The sequence below is a fragment of the Bos indicus genome, chromosome 2 (assembly GCF_029378745.1).
Source record: "Bos indicus isolate NIAB-ARS_2022 breed Sahiwal x Tharparkar chromosome 2, NIAB-ARS_B.indTharparkar_mat_pri_1.0, whole genome shotgun sequence".
In the NCBI taxonomy this organism is placed as follows: domain Eukaryota; kingdom Metazoa; phylum Chordata; class Mammalia; order Artiodactyla; family Bovidae; genus Bos; species Bos indicus.
In genome coordinates, this window is record NC_091761.1 from 129,059,895 (window position 1) to 129,084,106 (window position 24,212).

Genomic DNA, 24,212 nt, shown 5'->3' on the forward strand with positions numbered 1-24,212 from the left:
GATGAAGAATGTAAATGGATTATTGGCCATGAAGGAAGGAAGACCTGTGACGAAAGGGTTGTTGAGGAGAAACCTGGAGATGTTCAAATATTTACTGAGTGCTGGGCTCTGGGAATACAACTGTGGACAAGTCAGAGCTCTGCACTCTGGACTTCCACCCAGTCCTGCAAGGGCCTGGGCTCAGCTTGGGAGAGTGTGGGAGGATTCTTTCACTGGAACAAACAAGGGCTCAGGAGATGGCCTGTCCCAGACTGAACTGTCAGATCACAAATCAGCCAGTCTCTCTCTGTGTGACCTTGAGCAAGTGACCTAGCCTCTCAGACGGCCCATCTTTACCAGGAAGATCATCACTCCTCTTTCGGCAATTGTTGGATCCAGTTAAATAAAATAAGATAAAGCAATCATCTAGCAGGGTGCTAGGCATGCTGTGGCCGTCCATAGATGTTCAGTTCAGTTGCTCAGTCGTGTCTGACTCTTTGCGACCCCATGGACTGCAGCACGCCAGGCCTCCCTGTCCATCACCAACTCCTGGAGCCTACTCAAACTCATGCCCATTGAGTCGGTGATGCCATCCATCTCACCCGATAGATGTTAGGATTCCCCTATAAAGGGGTATAAACCTTAGTTTCCGTCCGTCGCCCTCCCCCCACCCCCACCCCGCCCCGTGCCAAGAAAGAGTAGACTTTTCTGGCTTTCATTTCAGCGGGGAAAAGGATATAAATACCTCTACGTTAGCGTTAGCTGAGCTATAATGCAAACTAACAAAAGGCTTGCAGCTCGGGCAATGTACCCCTGGATTTGGGTTCAGGCCAGAGACTCCACGCCAAAAGATCCCCTCCACCCCCTGGGTATTCGGACCCAGTCCTCAGGGCGTGGTTGCCTCTGCTGTCTGGGAACCACCCTCCGGGTCTGTTTCTCGGGCTGCCAGAGCGGGAGGGTACCGGGCGACAGCAGGTACGGCGGCCCCTTTAAGCATCAAGCTTGTGTTGCAATCACTACCTCGAGGGACTGGTCCTTCCGGGGGGTGGAGCCTGTGCCTGTAGCAGCGACCAATCGGAGCCCGGCATTTTCCGCGGGAGATCCGAATTTCGCGGCACGCAGTTTCGCGCTAAAAAAAAAAAAAAAAAAGGTGGGGGGGGAAGCAGCAGAGAAAGACTCAGGGACTTCAGACCGAGGCGAGAGGGAGTCGGTGCGATCGGTCCCCCTCCCCCATCTGAGTGCGTCGCTGTTTCTGCCGAGCCCGTGGGCATCCCAGAGACCCCCTCCCCGGAGCCCGCCGGACCCCAGGGGCTGAAGCCTTCGGGGGCGCGGGGCCCTCGCCGGTCGCCAGCGCCCCAGGGGCGGGGCAGCCCCTGGCCCTGCCGCAGCCGCCGCCGCCGGCGGCGCCGGGCGATCTCCAAGCGGCGATCTCCAAGCGCTGCCCGGCTCGGCTGCGGGCCAGGAGAGGAGGGTCCGGCCCTGCCTGGCCTCCGCGCCATGCCGCGGGCGGTGTGAGCCGCCGCGGGCTCCGAAGCCCACAGGTGCCGGCGGGCGCGCCAGGCCTGGCTGGGAAGGGGGGCGCTGCGCTCGCCATGCTGCGGGGGCCTCGGGCCCTGGCTCCGGCAGCAGGGCCACCCCCAAAGGGGCTGCCCGCGATGAGCCCCACGGAGCTGTGGTCGCCGGGCCTCAGCAGCCCCCAGCTCTGCCCGACCACCACCACCTACTACACCCAGCTGTACCCGCAGACTGTGCCTCCCGCTGCGGCGCCCGGCACCTGCCTCGACGCCACCCCCCACGGACCGGAGGGTCAAGCTGTGCGATGCGTGCCGGCTGGCCGGCTGCCGGTAATGCTGGGGACCCCAACCTACCCACCCACACCCAACGCTTAGCTCTCTGATTTTACGGGTGTGGGAAAGGCGGGAGGGGCGCCTGGGACCTAGTCTAAGTGAGTCTGGGGAGGCAGAAGGGTTGCTTTCAGCTTCCAGAACAACCCATTGCCCCAGTATCTAAGGAGAAGAGTCTTTCCTTTTCAGACTTGGGATGAAATGAGCTTATCCACTGGAGTGGAATACAAAGAACACTGGAACAGGAGTGTGGAGACCTAATCCACGCACCGTGCGACCTTGGGGAAATCTCTGGAATCAGTTTGCTGTGATTCATTCATTCATTGTTTGGTTCAGAAACCAGTACTTGGCACCTGCTATTGTCCAAGCACAGAGCTGAGCCTGGGGATACCGTGGGGGCTTTAAAACAGGAGGAGGTCTCTCAGATCCAGCTGGGCTGAGATTCAATTTACCATCCAGCCAACTCTTTCCCAATTATCTGCACTGGGTACCACCCCCACCCCCCACCCCCAGGCCCAGTCTTCTGTCCCAGCCAGCCAGTGGCAGGTGCAAGGTTGGGGCAGCCCTCTGAGGTTCCTTTGCAGATGGAGTGTTCCTTTCTCAAACCCCCAGGCCTGTTGCCAGGGAGGGCCCAAAGTGTGGTGGCACCAGGCACAGGGTGTGTTTTGTGGGAGTGGAATTCCTGGAGCCCATGCAAAATGAAACAACTATAGGGTGGGGATAGAGTGGGAAGAGCCTTGGGGAGTGGGGGTGGTAGTTGGAGAGCCTGGTTTCTCATCCTGATTGCCACTAATTCACTGTGTGTCCTTGAACAAGTCAGCCCGAGTCTGGGCTTCATTTTCCTTGTCTTGAAAATCTGTGTGTGTGTGGGGCGGGGGGTAGCTGTGGGACTAATTCACCTCAGTTCTCTCCCAGCTCAAGATCCAGGGTTTTGGAAGCAGGATCCGGGAGGGAAGATGGTGGTGTTATAGGTTACTTTCTTGAGAGAGGTGAATCAAGTTCAACTACAGAAACATAACTCCCTCTGCCCCAGTGCCTCTGATCTAGAGGCACTGATCAGACCTGTGTCAGTCTGCAGGCTTAGGCTCCCAGGCTGCAGGCAGAGCCCCCACTTCCTGCTTCTGGAATCCTGCTTTGCTCATGATCAAGGCTTTAAACTTTCAGAGCCCCTTCTTGTACATTCTTTCCAATTAGGAGGAAGGAGGCAGGGGTACTTTTCCTATTTTTACAGGTCAAGCACTCAAGGATAACCAGGAATTTTGCATCTATCTCTTGATCAGTATTTTACAATCTAAAACAGTTTTGTACCCTAGGAAGTAGATGGTGTTAGCAGCTCTGTGTTGCAGGGGGAAACTGAAGCTTGGAAAGGGGATGTAATCTGTCTGAAGTTATTAGGGAGATACAGTCTCTTCTCTGCTTGACTTTCTCCAGTACCGTCTGACTTAGGAGCTGGGTGCCCCCAGGGAGGGGCTCAGTGGTGGGCCCAGTCTCTCCTCTGGCCAGCTGCTTTCAGGCGACCCGGCAGAGTTTTAGTAACAGCTGTGGTTTTGAACCGCTTGCCTCCCAGAGGAGCTGAGTGCATCTGTCTGCACCTCCCTCCCGGAGGGGCTCAGTGATCACAGCAAGAATGGCTCTTTTACTGAATGCCTCTCATGTGCCAGGCACTGCTTGGCACTCTTCACATTCGTTATCTTGGTCAAGATGCCTGGGATGAGGCATCTCACAGATGAGGAAATGAAGCCGAGTGGTGAAGTCACTTGTCCAGGTCCTAAGCCAAGACGTGGGAGCGTCTCTTTGCCTCAGGTCACCCTAAAGGCCTCCGGGGCCCAGAGTGCCCTCTCCTGTCATTCCCCGGCTGCCCAGTGTCCCAAAGCCTTGTGGGCAGGTCGCGGCCCCCTGTTTGCTCATTTTCACAGGGTGTGACCAGGAGCAGCTCCAACCCCAACCCTGGGTGTGGCCACTTGCTTTGTGGCCAGGCTGCAAAGTGCAGGGTGAGGCAGGATTTGTTGGGGAGCTGCTGTTTAAAGGGACCTTAGGCACTGCTCAGAGATGGCAAAACAAGATCAGTGGCAGAAAGAAGGCAGGCACCTGGGTCTCCTCGCTCCCTGGCTAGAGCTCTTTCCACCACCTGTGGGTTGATCTGGCTCCAGCCAGGCACATGGCCTCACTCGGGGTCACGCTGCCGGAGCCTGGGGAAAGGGTGGGATCCTGCAGACTTCTCCTTTGCTTTTCATTTGTCTGTATTTTCCAAATTTTCTCTGAGAATCAGGAAAGAAAACAAGCATTTTAATGAGCACCCCTACAAGGTGGGTCAGATGAGGAAATGTAGGCATAGGGAGGCTAGCGGGGATCTGGAAGCAAAGCTCTCAGCTTCTTAACACCAGCTCCTATCCGCACTGTCTAACTTAGGACTTGGGACTCAGGAGAGACATGGCTCTACGCCCTGTGTGATTTTGGGCAAGTCACCTCCCCTCCTCTGAGCCTGGGTTACCTCACCTGTTGGGGGTGGTGTCTGGCATCACTGGCTAGGGCTGCCCGAGCCAGGAACTTTGTTCTTCTCCTGTGGGGTTGCCAGTGTGGACTGGAATCTTAACCAGGCCTTTAGGTTAAGTCAGAGGGGCTGCCTAAGAGGGTCAGGTTGGAGCCCAGCTGGCCTTTGCTCTGAGGTGCATCCCCGATGCTTTCGAGCTCACCTCTGAGCCCTCGCCTTTCTGTTGCCCCTGGTTAGCGATCACAGCTCTGCGGTATGAGCAAGCCCTGTGCTGCCCTCTCACGGGATCCTCGATGACAGGGGATGAGCAGGCGTCCCCATTCTGCCGGTGGAGCTCAGGAGGTCTGCCCAGATGGGGACACAAGTGGCTCTGGCTCCAGGGCCTGCGCTCAGCCTCTCCTCGGTCCTCATCCTCCTGGGCTTGTCCTCTGCCGCTTCTGTTCTCCCGGCTCAGGCGCGTCCGTGCTGACTTTTCTCTGGGCAGTGCTCAAAGGTGTCAGCGAGACATACTCACAGTTTGCTGCTTATGGGCCCTGAGAGTGCAGGATAAGGGTGACGGGGAGGAAGAAAAGGGAAGGGACCGGTGTGTGTGCGTGTGCGTGTGCGTGTGTGTGTGAAGTAGTGATGGGGGTAGGTGAACACAGCCAGGTCTTGACTTGAATTTCAGTAGGTTCTTGGGCAATGTGTATGGAATGGAGCTGAGCAGTCTGGTCCATGGCTTTGGAGTCAGACAGACCTGGGTTCAAACTCTGGCTGTCCTGTCTGTGTGGCCTTGGGCACATGGCTTAATCTTTCTGAGTCTCCACTTCTCCTTCTGGAAGAGAGATTGCCATAATGAGTTAGGGCTAGTGAGCATTTGATAGGCCCCGCACAGGCACTCCGTTCAAGGCCCTCCCCTCCTCGCTCTGCAGGTCATGTTCTGTGAACTCAGCAGAGGCTGGTTTCTTTGGGTGGGGGAGGCGAGTGGGAGTGGGGAGACTCTGGGCACCATCTTTGTCTCAGGTAGAACTCAGCCTGACTTCCCTTCCTCTCCTTACCCTGGACTCACCAGGTCTCAGTTTCTTCAGCTGTAAAATGGGGATTTGCTGTATGGAAAAGATTCAGCGAGGTGATGAATGTTGGGACTTGGTCTAAGGCAGGTAGAAGGTCTCAGTGAATGATTAGGACTTTTTCTATAGACAAGATGGGACTAGAGCAGGTCACCGTCCCTAGAATCTAGCATCTTCCCAGCTGGGAGGTTAGAAAAGGAATATTCCAGAGAGACTTCAACAAGAGATTCGAATAAGCAGAGAGGTGTGGTGTTTGGATCATGTCCAGGTCTGGGTGGGGGTGGAGGAGAGGAGAATCTCCTCCAACCAAGTTCCTCAAACCAAGGAACGGGGCTCCTCAGAGCAGTCCAGGAAGACTTCCTGGAGGAGGCATGAGAAGGAGGAAGGGAGCTGACAGCAGCAAGAGCCATCATCACCTCCCACACCTGTCAGCCCAGCTGTGCTCAGCAGCGGTTACAAGTCTCAGGCCTGTTGAGCATGACCTCACCACCAAAGGTTAAAATAGGCCTCTCTGTCTTAGCTAGGGTAGGGGTGTCTAGGTGACTGGGGGAAAGGGAGAGGAAGGAAATGGGTTTAGTGACCCCCAGAATAGTTTGTCAAAGAAGAAGCTGAGATTAGCCTGAACCCCTACTGAATGCTGAGCGCTTTACAAAGGTTATCTGTCTCCTTGAAGCTTTAGGACAGCCCCGGTGGTAGGTATCATCTACCTCATTTTACGAGGAGGAAACGGGCTCCTAAATGTGGAGCATTTCCCAAGTCACACAGCGAGCCTGTGAAGGAGTGGGGAGACCCAAGCCCATATCTCTGACCTGTGCCCCAGTGCCCCAACCCTGCCTCTGCCCAGCCCTCGCGAGGAGAGAGGCCCCTTCCGGGCCAGCACTGCTTCTGGGCGTAATTGAGGCCGGGCGGCAGTGGGGTGGAGAGGAGCAGATGGGTCTGTGGTTTGATTTCCCCAGCAGGTGTTTCCCAAGCTTGGCGGGAACAGGGAGGGGGGAGCAGGGGGGACCTCAGCTGCTTGTCCTTAAGACACAGGGGAAGGATTCATTGTCTGCCCCTCTCGGCAAAGAAAGAATGGCAAATAGAGTCTATTCAGGAGGCTCCCGGGGCCCTTGAGCTGGAGCCCAAACATGGGGGTGGGGGGATGTTTGCATTTCTTCCCCATGTGGGCACCTCCCTGGGGTGTGGCACTGAGCCAGGAAGTTCCCTGAGCCTGGGCGGATGCCCAGCCCCACCCTGATAAAGGGCCAGCTGTGAGGCTGTGATGGGCACTCGGTCTGCCTGGGCCAGCTGCTTCTGCAAGGGAGGAGGGGGGCTCTCCCCAGCCTGATGTGGGGTAGGCCCCACCCATTCCTTCCTCCCTGTATCATCCCGGGAGGGGGTGGAGAGACGGATGCAGAAGTGACCTTGGGGCTTCTTATTAAGGAACCCTGCATTAGAACCCACACTGGCTTTGTAGCCTCGAGGGCCTGGGCCTCGGAAGATGGGAGCGTGGTGGGCCCCTCAGCAATAGGACTTCCTTCCCCTGAAAGCTTACTTTTCAAGTCACTGATATTTCCTTACCAGGTACAGTGATTTTTTTTTCACCCAGGATTGGTGGTAAACTGAGGCAGGAGGCCTTAGGCTGCTGGCGGCCTTAGGGCTTTGGCCCCAGGTCGGGGAAAGGCTAAAGCAGGAATGCTTCTCAAACTCTGCCTCTCTCTCCTCTCTCTCCCCAAGGCCAAAAGGAAGCTGGACCTGGAGGGGATCGGGAGGCCCACGGTCCCTGAATTCCGGACTCCCAAGGGGAAGTGCATTAGAGTGGATGGCCTCCCCAGCCCCAAAAGTAAGATACCCACGCCGATGGGGTATTATCTAAGGGCAGGCTCGGAGAGAAGGTGGAGTGGGGAGGGCCAGAGGGCAGCAGCCCAGGCCAAGTCACTAGGAGTGATATTCGTAGCGCAGTTTCTGGTTTACAAAGCAGTGACCTGTACCTTCTTACTGGATCCTGGCAGGCAGGTTGATTATCCCCCTTTTGCTGATGAGGCAGCTGGAGACCCAGAGCTTCAGTGACTTACCCAAGGTCAAACTGCTAGTCAGTGGAGTCAGGGCCAGAAGCCAGTTTCTGCCTCTTGATATTTTCAGTCAGTATTCTGGTTTGAGGGGTTTCCAAGGGTGTCTCAGCAGTAAAGAATCCACCTGCAATACAGGAGACGTGGGTTCAGTCCCTGGGTCAGGAAGATCTGGAGGAGGGCATGGCAACCTACTCCAGTATTCTTGCCTGGAGAATTCCAAGGACTGAGGAGCCTGGCAGGCTACAGTCCTTAGGGCTGCAAAGAGTCAGACACGACTGAGTGACTGAGCACCATCCTGGTTTGAAAGGGAGTTTAAGCAATTGTATTAACACTAATTTGGGGGAACTGAGACCTAATAAAAAAAGGTATGTGACTGGGTTGGAAGATGGAGGGTCTGGAACTTACAGGTCTGGGCAGGGCTCTGACATGAGTGGTCACTCCTTAGCCGTATCATCTGTAAAACAAGGCACAGCTAGATCAGGAATAGCAAGAGTTTCCTCTCAGTTGACTAGTAGAGGCTTCCCAGAGCTCTTCATTGAAGGATCCCAATCAATTAGTAATGTCTGTCTTGGATGCAAAAATTGACAAAGCTGTCTGTGTGCCAAATACTTGCTATCTATATATTCAGTTCAGTTCAGTTCAGTCGCTCAGTCGTGTCCGACTCTTTGCGACCCCATGAATCACAGCATGCCAGGCCTCCCTGTCCAACACCAACTCCCGGAGTTCACTCCGACTCATGTCCATCGAGTCGGTGATGTTATCCAGGCATCTCATCCTGCCCCCAATCCCTCCCAGCATCAGGGTCTTTTCCAATGAGTCAACTCTTCTCATGAGGTGGCCAAAGTACTGGAGTTTCAGCTTCAGCATCAGTCCTTCCAATGAACACCAAGGACTGATCTCCTTTAGGATGGACTGGTTGGATCTATATATTAAGGGGTTCTAAAGTCCCCTTCTAGAGGAATCTGAGACTCTCTAAAACTTATTTCCCAGAACTAGTTTAGCCACTAACTTGCTATATGACTTGCAAGTCACTAGATTGCAAAAGTCTTCTTGTGGTTTAAGACACTGCAGCTGAGGTGTGGTCTTGTGACATCGACCTCATTAAGAAAGGGACCTTTTTCGTGAACCTGCTGCATGTGACGTAACAGGACTGATTCCTCTCAGATAATCACTGGATGACACATAGAAAGAAAAGGCAAGTCTACACTTATACAGTGCTGGATGTCAATTATATTTCAAAAATGAAAAAAAAAAGCAAGTCTATAAACATGTTCTTGTCATTTTCTTCCTACCCTAATTCCAAATTCCTGACATAACTGGTAGGATTGGGCAGTTGCTGGGAAGGGTTAGGGTTAGGGTTAGGCACCCCACTCCAGTACTCCTGACTGGAAAATCCCATGGACGGAGGAGCCTGGTAGGCTGCAGTCCATGGGGTCGCTAGGAGTCGGACATGACTGAGCGACTTCACTTTCACTTTTCACTTTCATGCATTGGAGAAGGAAATGGCAACCGACTCCAGTGTTCTTGCCTGGAGAATCCCAGGGACGGGGGAGCCTGGTGGGCTGCCGTCTCTGGGGTCGCACAGAGTCGGACACAACTGAAGCAACTTAGCAGCAGCAGGAAGGGAGACTTCTGGAGCCAGGCTGCCTGGATTTAAGTGCCAACTCGGCCACTTTCTAGTTGAGGGAGTTGAGCAAATCACTTTCTCTCTGTGCCTCAGTATTCTCATCTGTGAAATGGGGATGCTTCCACATCAAACCTACAGGGTGTTGTAAGGATTAAATTTGTTGTATATGGGAAGTGCCTAGAACAGTGACCTACACACAGTAAGCACTTGCTGTTGGTGTTGGTGGTTGTATGGCTGCCCTGAGCTTTGGTGGAAAGGTGTGAACCAAGAGTTAGAATAATTGGTTTCCAGCCCTGATAACGCCTCCATGATTGTGAAACCTGAAGCAAGTCACTTTGCCTCTCTAGTTTATCAGATTCCCTGTTTGAACAATGGTGGTGAATGACCACCCTCCCAGTACTCTGTAAACTGGGAAGTGGGTGCTCATGTGAAGGGTGGGACTTAGTGGCTTCAGGTCAATGGAGGAAGGTCCCCAGGGCTCCTCTCTGAGCAGTGACTGAGCCCCTTTCCTCCTCAGCCCCCAAGTCCCCCGGAGAAAAGACTCGCTATGACACATCGCTGGGGCTGCTCACCAAGAAATTCATTTACCTCCTGAGTGAGTCTGAGGATGGGGTTCTGGATCTGAACTGGGCTGCCGAAGTGCTGGACGTGCAGAAGCGGCGCATCTACGACATCACCAACGTGCTGGAGGGCATCCAGCTCATCCGCAAGAAGGCCAAGAACAACATCCAGTGGGTGTGAGTGCCTGGGCCTGGGGCAGAAGGCTCCAATGAGTGCACGTGCAGTGGGCGGGGCCGGGGCAACAGCCGCATGTTGCTTATGTGGGAGGCGGGCCTGAGAGCAACATCCAATGGGCACACGTGCTGGCTGGGGAAATCCCAGGGCAACATCCAATGAGCTTACATGCTGGGGGTGGAGCCAATGTATTTAAGAAGGGGATGGACGAGCAGGTGTATATGCTAGAATAAAATGAGGAGAGCATGGCTGGGGCAGAGAGTGATATCCAGGGCATGTAGAGGTTAAGAGCACCCCAGATCTTTTTGAGCAAGGGGTCCCAATATTGCCTTCTTCTAACTTAGGACAGTCCTCTGCGATACTGAGCAGTTTCAATCCCTGGAAGTTCCCTGGGAGCTAGGCAGGACCACTAATCTTTACAAGCCAAGGGGCACCTTCATAGACCCTGTGAACAGCCTCTTCCTGGAGTTTGGCCTGCACCGCCTGTGCGGCTTTGCACAGCAGCCCTGGGGCGGGGGTCCCTGGATGGGGACCGAGACTGACACTGTTGGGTGGGGTGGCTGTTCTGTCCCCAGGGGCAGGGGACTGTTTGAAGACCCCACGCGGCCTGGGAAGCAGCAGCAGCTGGGGCAGGAGCTGAAGGAGCTGATGAACATGGAGCAGGCCCTGGACCAGCTCATCCACAGCTGCTCTCTGAACTTCAAGCACCTGACGGAGGACAAGGCCAACAAGAGATATCCTCCTTGGTTGGGAAGAAGAGGTCTGGGGGCAGGGGGCCTGTGGCATGCTCGTAACCACCCAGAGCTGATGCAGAACCTCTCTGGAGGGGCCCATCCACCCCAGGTGTCTGGCGTATCACCAAAGAAAGACGTCCTTGGTGGTTTTTCCTCTTGGGTCTATTGAAGTTACTTTCTCATGATAAAAAAAAATACAAGTATGTTTCCAGAAATCTGGAAAATGGAGAAAACATAATATATAGAGAAAAGTAAATGCAGTGTGTGCCTACTGCACACAACGTTTTAATATATCCTACTTTTCTCCACTTGGCTTCCCTGGTGGCTCAGATGGTAAAGGGTCTGTCTGCAATGCATGAGACCCGGGTTCGATCCCTGGGTCAGGAAGATCCCCTGGAGAAGGAAATGGCACCGCACTCCAGTACTCTTGCCTGGAAAATCCCATGGATGGAGGAGCCTGGTGGACTGCAGTCCGTGGGGTCGCTAGGAGTCGGACATGACTGAGCGACTTCACTTTCACTTTTTTTTTTCCTCCACTTAGTGTATTACCATAGGTGGTTTTGGAGAAGGCAATGGCACCCCGCTCCAGTACTCTTGCCTGGAAAATCCCATGGATGGAGGAGCCTGGTAGGCTGCAGTCCGTGGGATCTCTAGGAGTCAGACATGACTGAGCGACTTCACTTTCACTTTCCACTTTCATGCACTGGAGAAGGAAATGGCAACCCACTCCAGTGTTCTTGCCGGGAGAGTCCCAGGGACGGGGAGCCTGGTGGGCTGCCGTCTGTGGGGTCGCACAGAGTCGGACACGACTGAAGCGACTCAGCACAGCACAGCATAGGTGGTTTTTATGTTATATGTCCTTCCTAATTATTTTGGTTGATTCACTTGAAATTGGTATTGGACCATTTTTTAAGCTATAAAAAACAGCAGTTTCATATGGTTTAACCTCATATTTTAAATGGTTTGAGAATGTCCTGCTCAGCCCACTGTGGTTTGTTGACAAGGCCTAGAACGGGCTTTGAGATCAGCTCTAGATTTCTGCGTCTGTAAAGCAACATTGTGATGAATATAGATAGAACCTTTTCCTGAGTTTTTTTTACTTATTTCCCTGGGTTAGATTCCTAGGATTGAGTCAATGAGGTCAGAGAACATAAATTTTGCAATGGCTTTACATACACTTTCCCCAAATGGTTTAACCATCTAATTGGCATTTGGATCTGACCTTATATTTTTGGAAGGATGGGAGGCATTGTGAGAAATATAAAGAAGTAAGACAGAGCTTATAATCTAGCTTAACAGTTGAAGACTTTATGTAAAAAGCTGATATAAGGCAGCATTATTTATATTTTTTGACCACTCCACATGGCAAGTGGGATCTTAGTTCCCTGACCAGGGATCGAACCCATACCCTCTGCATTTGAAGTGCAGTCTTAACCACTGGACTGCCAGGGAAATCCCTAAGGCAGGTTTTTAAAAAATGATTTATACCCCTATTTCTCAAGGGATTCAAATGTAGCTTATGATATTAAAATAACAGGTTATAGTTTGGATATGGTTAGAGGTTTTGAGAGGTGGGTTTAGATCCCTTCTGGGCAGGCTGGGAATTTGAATTTCGAGCCAACAGTCACTTCTCTTGACTCCCCTGCCCCTACACTGGCCTACGTGACGTACCAGGACATCCGTGCTGTGGGCAACTTTAAGGAGCAGACGGTGATTGCGGTCAAGGCCCCTCCGCAGACTAGACTGGAGGTGCCTGACAGGAGTGAGGTGAGAGGGGAAGTGTTTGGTGGAGGGCAGGGCCAGGGACATTCCAGGCAGCCCTGCGGGTTCTGTCCCCGGCACTGCCCAGGCCCAGGCTTCCCAGGGCCATGCTGGTGGTCACGGCAAGACTGATGGTCTCTGAGCTGGGGCGGAAGAGGCAGAAGCTGGCAAGGGCATCAGGCACCGGCCTGAGAAATCTCTCTGTTCCCAGTCTCTCTCCACCTCCCACCAGCCCTGAGTTCCTGTGCGCCCACACACAGCGCTGTCGGTACTCACAATAATCCTTCCGTGTTAACCGTGCTCTCCTAGGTTGAAGGCCAGCATTCTTTACACACCTTATGGGACCGTCTGAGCTCTAACCCCTCCAGCCTCCTCTCCGTGCTGCTCCTGACCTGTCTTTACTTCGGCCACACTGACCTGCTTGCAGTTCCCACACCATGCTAAGCTCAACCCCAGTACCAGACCTTCTGACATGCTGTTCCCTCCAGCCGAAATGCTCTTCCCTCTCTCGGCCTCATTATGTCTATTTGGGTTTCAGTTGCAGCACACGGGCTCTCTAGTTGTGGCGCCGACCCCAGAGTGCATGGGCTTGGCAGTTGCAGCACGTGAGCTCTAGGGCACAGGGGCTTAGTTGCCCTGCGGCACGTGGGCTCTTAGTTCCCCAACCAGGTTCCTTGAACCCTCGTTCCCTGCACTGGAAAGCAGATTCTTAACCACTGGACCGCCAGGGAAGTCCCTCTCTGCCTGGTTTACTGCTCTTCATCCTACATGTCGAAATGTGAACGTCACCTCCTCAGGAAGCCTTCCTTGATTACTCCCCAGCTTCATACCCACCTGTCCTCCATCACATTTAACCTCCGTTGGCCAGGATGTATCAGCGATTACATAATTATGTGCTGCTTCCTCTATTAGAGGGTAACCTCCACAAAACCATGTTCCACCCCTGTTGTACTGCCAACCCAGAGTCCAATAAGGGCTCAGGACATAATCTGTTTAGCAGAAAAGCATTAAGATAAATAAGGGCCCTGCCTTCGCTTTGAAGAATCTCAGGACTTAGTGGGAAAAAGAGCCAGCCAAGCAAGCAGTGAGGCTGTCATTTGCTTTGAGGGCCTGGGGGAAGGAGAGTTGGAGGAAGGGCCCACAGGTGATGACAGGTAAACTGAGTCCTAAAGAGTGAATAGGGTCTTTGCCAGGAGAAGTAGGGGCAGGCAGAGGGGCTGCCTGGGCGCAGGCGCAGACACCCGAACGCCATCGGGAGCAGCACCTGTGTTATGGGTTGTGGCTTACGTTGGTTGAGGCACACAGGAAGCAAAGGCGGGAAGGCCAAGTATCAGTCTCTCGGTTATAAATAACAGAAAACCACGTCCAACCTGCTTCAGTGAGGGGCACCCGGGGGAACCAAGTGACGGGTCCAGGGGAAGATTTGGGGATTGCAGGTAAGGCTGGATTCAGGTGCTCAAACTGGGACTTCAAGTTGGCTTCACGCTCTCCATTCTCACTCTGCCATACTCTAGGCCAGCTCTCCACTTGCAGTGGCAAAGACAGCTTTTATGATAGCAGCTCAGGCCTGAGAGTAGGGGAGGAGTGGTTTCTCTAAGGAAAATCAAAGCTTTCTCCCTAAAAGAAGGGGTGGGGGAGGTCTTGGGCCCAGACAGATGTCTGCCACAGGCCACATGGGACAGGCCCAGTGCCCAGCTCAGGGGCTGCACGCTCGCATGGACTTTGAGAGCCTCGTGTGTCCGTCCACACACGCTGAGCCACGAGTAAGTGCCCTGGTGCCCAGACCCATGACCTGGCTTCTCTCCCTTCTGCAGGAGAACCTGCAGATACATCTGAAGAGCACACAGGGGCCCATTGAGGTTTACCTGTGCCCAGAAGAGGTTCAGGAGCCCCACAGTCCTGCCAAGGAGCCCCTCCCCTCCACTTCCGCCCTCAGCCCCAGCCCTGACTCCACCCAGCTCAACAGCAACAGCGACCCTGGGATCACGGAACCCACGGCATCCTCAGGTGAGACAAGGGACAGGAGATGGGGAGGGGCACCGGCCTTCAAGTCTTCCTCTTCCGTATCAGCATTTGTGGGATACCCACCTTCTACCCACGTGTGTGCATTGCACGTTACACTTTATAAAGCACACACACGTTCCTTGTCTCAACGGGAAGACTGATGCTGCTCTGGGCAGAGGAGGGCCTGTGTTCAAATCCCAGCTCTTCCACTTACCAGCCGTATGATCTTGGACAAGTTACTTAACCTTTCTTTGTCTTAATCTCCTCATCTGTAAATTGGGCATAGTAATTAATAGGATCTACTTCACAGGTTGTGAAAATCGAATGAGTTAATAAATATAAGGAAGGCCGGGACTTTGCTGGTGGTCCAGTGGTTAAGACATCAAGCTTCCAATGCGGGGGACACAGGTTTGAATCCTGGTTGGGGGACTTGAGGTCCTGCATACTGCAAGGTGCAGCCAAAAAATCTGTATACAGGTAGAGCATTCAGAACAATGCCTGGCGATAACTGCAATATTATTATTAATAGCAATAATAATTACCTCTTATTATCAATATGGTGGTCTCTGCCGTTAGTCCTGCTACTTCTGTAACAACCAATAGCAAAGCTCCTTGACACTCAATCAGCCCTTGGTAAATGGAAACTGTAGGTTTCCCGAGAAAGGCGCGACAATGGACTCAGTTGCTGTGGTGCGCGGGGTTAGTTGCTCTGTGGCATGTAGGATCTTCCCAGACCAGGGATTGAACTCTCCTGCATTGGCAGGTGGATTCTTAGCCACCAGACCACCAGGGAAGTTCTTAACACTTTCTTAGGAGATAATAACGAAGGTTTTTCGAACCACAACCATGTATCAAGGACATCCATTATCACATAACTCCTCACATCAGTTCTTGAGGTGGCTTTTATTGTTCCCAGTTTAGAGATAAATAAACTGAAACAGAGCTGATGTGACCTGCCCAAGGCCTCCCAGCTGGAAGACAGTGGAGCTGTATCTTGAACCTTGGTCTCCACACTCATAGCCCAGGAATCTCTCCACCAGGCACAGAACAAATCAAGGAAGGACGGTGGCTGGGAGGTGGGTGGTACAGCTAAAAGCTGTCTATGCCTGGCAGGAGGTAGAATGAGGCTGTTGCCAAGAAGTAAGGAAGTGGGAGAGTCCCTGAGGGCTTCCTGGGGAGACTGGGAGTCGGGTAGGAGTAGAAATGGGAGCCTCTGCAAGGCCCGTCCCTCCGAATGGATTTTGCCCTTTTTGTTTTCTTAGCAACAGAATTTCCCTAAATAGAACCCTGGTGTTTAAACAAATGCAGAGCTAGAACTGGTCTGGTGGAAAAGGCTTTTTTTTTCTTTTTGTGGCCGTGTGGCTTGTGAGATCTTAGTTCCCTGACCGGGGATTGAACCCAGGCCATGAGAGTGAAAGTTCTGAGTCCTCACCACTTAACTGCCAGGGAATCCCCTGGAAGAGGCTTTTTGTGTGTGTGTCGTGGATGGGAGCACGTATCTACAGAACACAGATTGGATTCCATTTCTTTAACTCAAGGGTTAACAAAACTATTGCCTGCAGACCAAATCTGACCTGTTTTTATGTGACCCATAAGCTGAGAATGGTTTTCATAGTTTTAAAGAGTTGAGGGTTTGGGGTAGGGCAAGTGATGTGTGTGTGGCAGAGACCATACATGTCCTGCAAAGCCTAAGATACTATCTGGCCCCGTTATAGAAGTTTGTTGACCCCTGTTTTAACTCAACGCTTCATCTTATACACAAATAAACTGAAGCCCAGAGAGGGCAAGTGACTTTCCTATGGTCACACAGCAAGATAGCAGCAGGGCTTAGACCAGAGCCCAGACTGCCAGTTCTTCTCTAGTGATCTCTGCTGTGTCCTGGCCTGGTCCGGGGACCAAGGCTCTCCCTGCATCAGCCATCTGTCCCTCTGGGCACCTCCCAGTGCCTATCTCCCAGTCCAGACCAGTGCCCCGCCCTGTTTTCCCTCCTCCTCCGATGCTCTGCTTTTTCACTCCGCTGTCAACATACGCATGGCTCTCCAGAGTTAGAACCTTCAGTTTTCATCTGAGACCTTGGGCAGGGGTGGTGGGCCTGAATGCAGAAACCAGGGTAAGGCTTTCAGCTCACTTGGACAAGCAAGAGCCTGAGGCCCCAAAGGACTAGAGGTTTACAGAAGAGCTGATGGAGGGGCCGGCTCTGTGCCAGGGCCTGTGCCCTTGCTGCCCCCTCCGCCCTTGTCACATGGCCTCTTAGCGATGTCCCTGCTGAAAAGAGGAGAAGTTTTCCAGAAGGTGTACACACACACGTGCGCACATGCTCCATGTCCTGGCTTGAAGCAGGGTCATCCTGCGGTCCAAGGGCCAGGTCCAAAGAGGAAGTCACTGCAGTCTTGGGACCCAGGTTCCCATCCTGGGAAGGGATGGTTTCCCAGTTCTGGAACCACCAGGGAAATGGGACCTTGTTTCCTTCACCTGTAACGGGAGGGTTGGAACTGGGGTCACTGAACATCCCTCCAGGCTGTGACATTCTGACTTAAACCTGCATGTGGCTGAGGGTGCCTGAGCTGAAGTTGGGAGGCTTGGGTCTGAGTCTGCGCTTCCCTTTCTATGACAGGGTGACTGTGGGAGAGCTGTTTTAACTCCTCCGAGCCTCTGTTTCCACATTTCTAAAACAGAGACTCTAAAACTCCCTTATGATGTTTGGGTGCATTTCAGGCGAGGATACAGCATAAATGTGACTTTTTAAAAGTTTATGTGAACTAAACACCTACTGTGTATGGGTTTGGAGATATTTAAGTGGATACAAGCCATTCAGGGTGCAGTGGAGGCACAGATGTTACAAAGAGCAGTTCTCTTCTGGATGTAATAAACAGCGAGAGAGACAAAGAGGGAGAGAGAGAGAGGAAGTGGATAGATGGATGGATGGGTGGGTGGATTGATGAGAGGAGTTTGACCTGGGGTCGAACCTCTCACATGTGACAGCTCAGTTACTGCTTCCACAGCTCAGGGAGGTGGCTCCTTATTTTTCTGGGTGGGAAAACCAAGGTGCCGGGTCCTGTAGCCGGTGAGAGGGGCTAGAGTCTGAGCTTCCAGTCTTTTCCTTGCTCCTAAGCCAGGCCTCTTAACACCTGCAGGCCTCTGCAGTGTGCTAAACAAACTCTTTTTTTATTTTTCATGCAAATACTACATTTGATTGGCTTCTTTGCGCTTCAATTTCCTCATCTGTAAATAGACATCATAACAGTACCTCCCCTGGGGCTGCCTGAGTGTCTGAGGAGGTGCAGCAGGCCTCTCCTTGAGAGGAGAGCTGGGTCTGCTAAGCCCTTGGTGGTGGTGGTTTAGTCACTCAGTCATGTGCAACTCTTTGGGACCCCGTGGACTGCAGCCCGCCAGTCTCCTCTGTCCATGGACTTCTCTAGGCAAGAATACTGGAGTGGATTGCCATTTCCTCCCCCTGGGGGCTCTTCCTGACCCAGGGATTGAACCTGCATCTCCTGCATTGACAGTTGGATTCTCTACCACTGAGCCACCTGGGGAGCAAGCCCTCGGTAATCGGGATCTATTTTATTTTTCAGAAGGGCAGCCTGCAGACCAGCTGTTTTTTAGCTTCACTTATCATTTAAGCCTCTCAACAACCAGAGGCAGGTATCATCATTCCCATTTTAGGGGCGAAGAAATAGAGGCCTGTGAATGCTGTTATTTACCCACACAGTTATACAGCTAGCTTGAGGTTTGTGTGTGTGTGTTGTTTGTTTTTTGTAATTCTAGGGATTTGTCATGAATTTTATTTTATTTTCCTTCCACCCATTTTAAAAAATATTCATTTGGCTGCATCAGGCATTAGTTGAGGCATGCAGGATCTCCGTTGCATCATACGAGATCTTTCACTGCAGCACACAGGCTCAGTAGTTGCTGTGTGTGGGCTTAATTGCCCCCCGGCATGTGGGATCTTTGTTCCCCAACCAGGGGTCAAACCTGCAGCCCCTGCCTTGCAAGGCAGATTCCTAACCGCTGGGCCATCCAGGAAGTTGCCTAGCTCGGAGGTTGATCAGGCAGTCTGGCACATCAGCATGGTTGTATTTTCAAAACAATGCTTGGTTGGTAAGGTAAGGACCGATTCGGGTGGTGAGATTCTGGGTGTCAGGGTATATTTAGCAGGGGATTTCCAGTGCCCTGCTCCACATGCCTGTGTAGGGAATCACCTCCTTACATCTAAGTGGAAATGAGCTGAGTATGCTGAAGAGGAGGTGATGGCTGGTGTGTCTGGAGAGGCGGGCGTAAGCTGTGGGAGGTAGGCCATAGAGAGAACAGAAAGGGAGGCAGGGACCAGATTGTACAGAGCCTACTCAGTCCTGGTGGGAACTTGGATTTTATTCTTTTTTTTTTTTTTTTTAAACTTTTTGGTGGTACCACACAGCATATGGGATCTTAGTTCCCTGACCAGGGACTGAACCCAGACCCCGTGCTTTGGAAGCATGGATTCTTAACCACTGGACCACCAGGGAAGTCCCTCTAAGCCATTTTTAAGTCAGAGCACAGACTGAGGGCCAAGAGTTGAAGCAAGAAGACTGGTGAGGCGCCTCTGGCAGGGGCCTGAGTGAGAGACAAGGGGGTGAGCCCCAGACCACAGCAGCAGGACTGAAGAGCCAGTGGGCAGCTTGGAGGGTTGACTTGGTTGTGGAGATGACCAGACTTGCTGCCGGGTTAGATTCGGGAGAAATGGCATGATTTCAGATAATTCTTGGGCCTTTTGGCCTAAGCCCAAACTAAGCAGCTGAAAGTAAAAGTCACTCAGTCGTGTCTGACTCTTTGCGACCTCATGGACTATACAGTCCTCAGAATTCTCCAGGCCAGAATACCAGAATGGGTAGCCTTTTCCCTTCTCCAGGGGATCTTCCCAACCCAGGGATCAAACCCATGCCTCCCGAATTGCAGGCGGATTCTTTACCAACTGAGCTATCAGGGAAGCCCAACTAAGTGGGTGGGGGTTCACTGAATATCATGGGGGAAGACCGAGATTTGGGGAGTTGGACTATAAGGAAAGCTGAGTGCCAAAGAATTTATGCCTTTGAACTGTGGTGTTGAAGACTCTTGAGAGTCCCTTGACTGCTGCTGCTGCTGCTAAGTCACTTCAGTCGTGTCCGATTCTGTACGACCCCATAGAGGGCAGCCCATTAAGCTCCCCCATCCCTGGGATTCTCCAGGCAAGAACACTGGAGTGGGTTGCAAGATCCAACTGTCTATCCTAAAGTAAATCAGTCCTGAATATTCACTGGAATGACTGAAGATGAAACTGAAACTCCTATACTTTGGCCACCTAATGGGAAGAACTGACTCACTGGAAAAGACCCTGATGCTGGGAAAGATTGAAGGCGGGAGGAGAAGGGGACGACAAAGGATGAGGTGGTTGCATGGCATCACCGACTCAATGGACATGAGTTTAAATAAACTGCAGGAGTTAGTGATGGACAGGGAGGCCTGGCGTGCTGCAGTCCACGGGTTGCAAAGAGTCAGACATGACTGAGCAACTGAACTGAACTAAACCAGGAGTGTGGTTTTGACATGCTGAGCTCTGATATCGTTTAGACACCAAGTAGAGATGAAGCAGGAGCCCAGAGCCTGGCAGTGGGGGCCAGGCTGGAGGCGTCCACTTGGGAGCAATAGGTCTGGAGACGGGTATAAAGCCATGGGCTGGCTGAGATTACCTGGGGAGGGGTGAAACCAAAGGAGAGAAGAATCAGAGGATGGAGCCTCTGGGCTTCAGGGTTTAGAAATTGGGAAGAGGAAAGGAGATCAAGAAGAAGCCAAAGTGGTAGGAAGAAAAGCAGGAGAATCTAGTACCTCTGAAGTCAAGGGAAGAACATGTTTCCAGAAGGTTGTGAATGACTGTGTGCAATTCTGCTGGAAGGTCAAATAGGATGAGGTCAGAGAACTGACCGCTGGATTTAGCAACACAGAGGGCACTGGCTCAGTGGCGTGGTGGGGACAGACCCCAGGTTGGAGTGGGCTGAAGCATGAACAGTGGTGGGGAAGTAGGGAGTGAACACAGGAAACTTTTTTTGGCCGCACCAGGTCTGAGATCTTTAGTTGCAACATGTACACTTAGTTGCGGCATGTAAGATCTAGTTCCCTGACCGGGGATTGAACCCCAGCACCCCGCATCAGGAGCACAGTATCTTAGACCCTGGACCACCAGGAAGGTCCCATGGGTAACTCTTGAGAAACTTCACTGCGAAAGGGAGCAGTATAATGGGCTGGTAATTGGAGAGAGTCATGAGGTCAGAGGAGGAATGCTCTTTAAAGATAAGAGTTATTAAAGGGTGTCTGTGTGTCGACAGGAAAGACCTAGGAGAGTGAGAGGGGTTGATGATGCAGAAAAACAGAACAGTGAATGACTTCAGGGGTGCGGGCCTTGATGGTGAAAGTGGGGAGGGTTGGGGGCAGAAGCTGGGGGGGTGTGTGGAGACAGGAGAGGGGAGGGGACAGAGTGCGGGTGAAGGGGGGGTTGCTGCTGGAGCTGTGGTGGGAAAGGGAGGTGTCCTGTGCCGTTGGGCGAGGGCCAGGATAGGAGAGACGTGCAGGGTGCATAGCCGCCCAGGGAACTGGAGGCAGTTCTTGTTCCCAGAGGTCTGACCGGCGGCTTTGGGGGGACCAGGCATAACCCTGTCTGTCTGTCTGTCTTTCTGTCTGCAGAGCCAGCACTGACGTCCCCGCAGGTCCCGCCGCCACCCCCGCCGCCCCTTGTCCCCCTGGAGGCCACGGAGAACATGCTGGAGCTGCCGCACCCGCTGCTGCAGCAGACGGAGGACCAGTTCCTGTCCCCAACGCTGCCCTGCAGCTCCCCTCTGATCAGCTTCTCCCCGCCCTTAGACCAGGATGACTACCTGTGGGGCCTGGACGGCGGGGAGGGCATCAGCGACCTCTTTGATACCTACGATCTCGGGGACCTGCTGATTAACTGAATTGGCACTGCCTGCACCCCCCACCCCACCCGGGGCAGCCCGGCCCGTTTCTACCTCCTCACAGGATGTGAGACATGAGGTGCTGCCCTCGGGGTGGAAGGGTTCCCCCGTCCCCTTTCCTTTCCCACCCACCTGCCAGTCGACACTGTCCTGGAGGTGGAGGATACAGGGTAGGAGCCCAGCAGGGGTGGGGCCCTGTCCTTCCTGGTGGAAGCTGGGCCTGGGAAGGCCTAGTAAGTCTCCTGATCTCTGACCTCTTGCCTGAAGGGCTCCAGAGGAGGGGACTGGGTCTAAGGAGAGGCCTGGTGACTGCCTTTTTGAGGGGCCACTATGACCCTGTTTATCGAGAAGCACTTAATGCCTTTGTATTTATTGCAGGTTGAGTTTTGTTTGTCTGCCCTCCCTGAGTTTTAGCAGGGAGGTGGTTCTAGTTTCTAGTAAGACTGCTCCTCAGACAGGCCCAGTGCCGTCTGCTGTCCAAGGGTAGGCTGGGCCTTCCAGGGGCCCAGGCCAAATCCCCAACTGCCCCCAACACGGTGGGCTGGGCCCGAGGGCCTGTCCAGTCTTCTGGAATGCCAATTGCACTTCGGCCTCCTCACTCCAGCAAGAGGGTGCTGCTGGATTCCTGTTCTCTGTCCCAGAGCTGGGGTTCCCACGGGCTTAAGCCCAGAAGAGCTTCTGGGGAAACGGGCAGGAACATGGAAGCGGGGGATGTTGCTTTAGGCACCTTTGCTCTGTGGTTGCCTCTCACTGGGACGGGGGGCTGTTTAACACTGAAGACCTGGGAGGCAGAGGCAGCCTCACTGTAGACAAGGGTGAGATTAAAGGAAGAAACTGCCAGAAAGTACCTCTTGCCGTAGCTGCTGGTATGGCAGCTGCTGGTATGGGCCTCTCCGTCCCAGGAAGCATTTTTTTTTTTTTGCCCATTCGTTGAAGGGGATGATTCTTTAAGGACCTCCCCTTGCCCCCAGCTCTCACACAGACCCACCTAGGGACAGAAGTGACCATGGCTTGATGGCACATTGGTTCCTTTTGTCACAGGATGTTGAAAGGGTGACAGGGAAGGGTCTTCATTGCAGACCAGACATTGGCAGCTAACCAATGGGGAGATGTGCTCAGATTACCTCTTCAGGCTTGGGGTCCTATTAATAAGCTGGTCTTTTGACCTCCTCCCCATCCTCCAGAGGCTGGACCATCCCACGTTGTCCATATAGCCCAGCTGGGTAGCAAGGAATCAGCTCTCCTCCCCACTCAACTCGGGGTGGGGGTGCTCTGGGTCGAAGCCAGGCTGTGCCTTCTGGAGAGAGGCAGCCCGGGGTGGTGGTGGTCTGAGACCCACTGCCCACCCTCGGGCAGCTAGGTTTCCTCAGGGGCTCAGCAGGACAGCACTTTTTTGTTTTTTAAGTTTGTAGCATTAAGTTGGTTTCAAATATGAAGTTGGCTCCGTGGGGTTGCTCCCGAGCTGACCTACTGGCATCTGAAGTTTGGAAGGTGGGCTTCTTTGGGGGTGGGGTCCGATGTGAGCTAATGCCCAGCTGGGGACAGTCAGGCCTTGTCATTGGCTCAGCTTCCTGGTCCTCAAGTCAGCACCCTCTCAGGAATGGTCCCAGCTGCCCCAGTCTATAACAGGGCTAATTGTTTGCCTTTTACAGAGGTGTGTTTCGTCTCCCCTCTCCTGATACTCACAGGGGTCTCAGCAAAAGGCAGTTTGGAAGCTTAACATGCCCAGGGCCAAGGGACTCCCCCTGGGCCCTTGGGTGGAGGAAAGAGGGTCATTCCTGGGACCTGGTTTGGAGCGTGTGGGGCTGCAGGTGGCATGGCTGTTGTGAGGTGGTTTAGCCACGTGCCATCTCTGAGGATGGAGACCTTTGCCTTCCAAGCCTGGGGTGCTGGCTGGAGCTTTCTCCTAGAATTAAATGAGAGAAAAAAGGAGAAGAGGCTGGCAGGACCCACCGGGAATGAATCTTATGGCGAAGTCCAGCCAGAATTGAAGCTCATTCCCCAAAAGCCTAGCCACAGGGCCAGACAGAGGGGCTGCCCCTTGGGCCCATGGCCTGTATCTAGAGCAGCTGCCCCTGCGCCTTTCCATCTCCACCCCTCCACACCCGGCCTGGCCCAGGGCCTGGACCACCCGGGCTAAGCTTCGGGTTCCATGCAGGAAACAAGTTTGTGCCTCTTTCTTGCCAGTGATGCCTGAAACCTCCCAAGTTCCATCAAGTGCATTAAAAAGCATTTTGAGTGGAATTCCCTTTAGGGGCCCAATAAACTTTAAAACCAGGGTAGAAGAAAAGCCAGTTTCTTTCTGAGGTACTTTATTTCTGCCAGGAAATTTCCCAGTCCCTCTGGCAGCACCCCTCCCCCGACACTTGTGCCCCCAGGGGCATCTAAGGCACAGGGGCTGCTGGGAACCCAGTAGCATTAAGTCGCCTGGTAGAGTTGTTCGGAGATTTGAAGATATTTCTTAAAACCAGCATAGCCTCCCTTCTCCACGGCCACGCTGTGGTCTGAGCAGCGCGGCCACAGGGAAGAAGAGGAAGAAGGTGCAGCGCGTTCAAACTGGCTGTTGTGTGGTTTTGACTTCATTTCTCCTTTCCAGGTGTTCAGTCTCAGTTCTGTGCTGTGTTTAGTTCTTAGTGAAAGAGTTTGGGTGTTCCTGTGTCCGAGCATTGTGTGGCTTAAAGCATTTGAAATGAAAGCCTTCTGGGGTTGTTTGCAAGCAGCTTTCTGGTTCTCGTCACTGTGTCCTGAAGTCCCTGCCTCATCCTTGGGGCCCTCGATGAGCAGAAACCTGGCCAGCCTGCTGGCTCCTGGGTGGAGCCTTGGACGGGACACCAGTGTCTAGAGGGAACCTAGTCCCTGTGCTGGGATTCCATGCGGGTCACTTACCTCCAGCCTGGTTTCTGGTCCTGCCTTGACGAGCACCGTGTTAAAACCTCCTCATATTGTGATGATTGGGCATTAAATGACAAACCTCA

The 24,212-nt window shown here is 53.1% G+C and overlaps 1 protein-coding gene across 2 annotated transcripts; it reads left to right on the top strand.

Annotated features, from left to right (window-relative positions):
• The first annotated feature begins 1,141 nt into the window (after nt 1-1,141).
• On the top strand, nt 1,142-24,212 carry E2F2 (E2F transcription factor 2). 2 transcript variants are annotated; one of them, XM_070776778.1, is made up of 7 exons: nt 1,142-1,823; nt 7,080-7,185; nt 9,559-9,778; nt 10,352-10,510; nt 12,163-12,277; nt 14,086-14,278; nt 20,969-24,212. In XM_070776778.1, the coding sequence occupies exons 1-7, from the start codon at nt 1,572-1,574 to the stop codon at nt 21,235-21,237; spliced, it is 1,314 nt and encodes a 437-aa protein (XP_070632879.1). In that variant the 5' UTR covers nt 1,142-1,571; the 3' UTR covers nt 21,238-24,212. The 2 variants fall into 2 exon arrangements, with proteins under 2 accessions (XP_070632879.1, XP_070632884.1); XM_070776783.1 differs by lacking the exon at nt 1,142-1,823 and adding an exon at nt 1,860-6,926.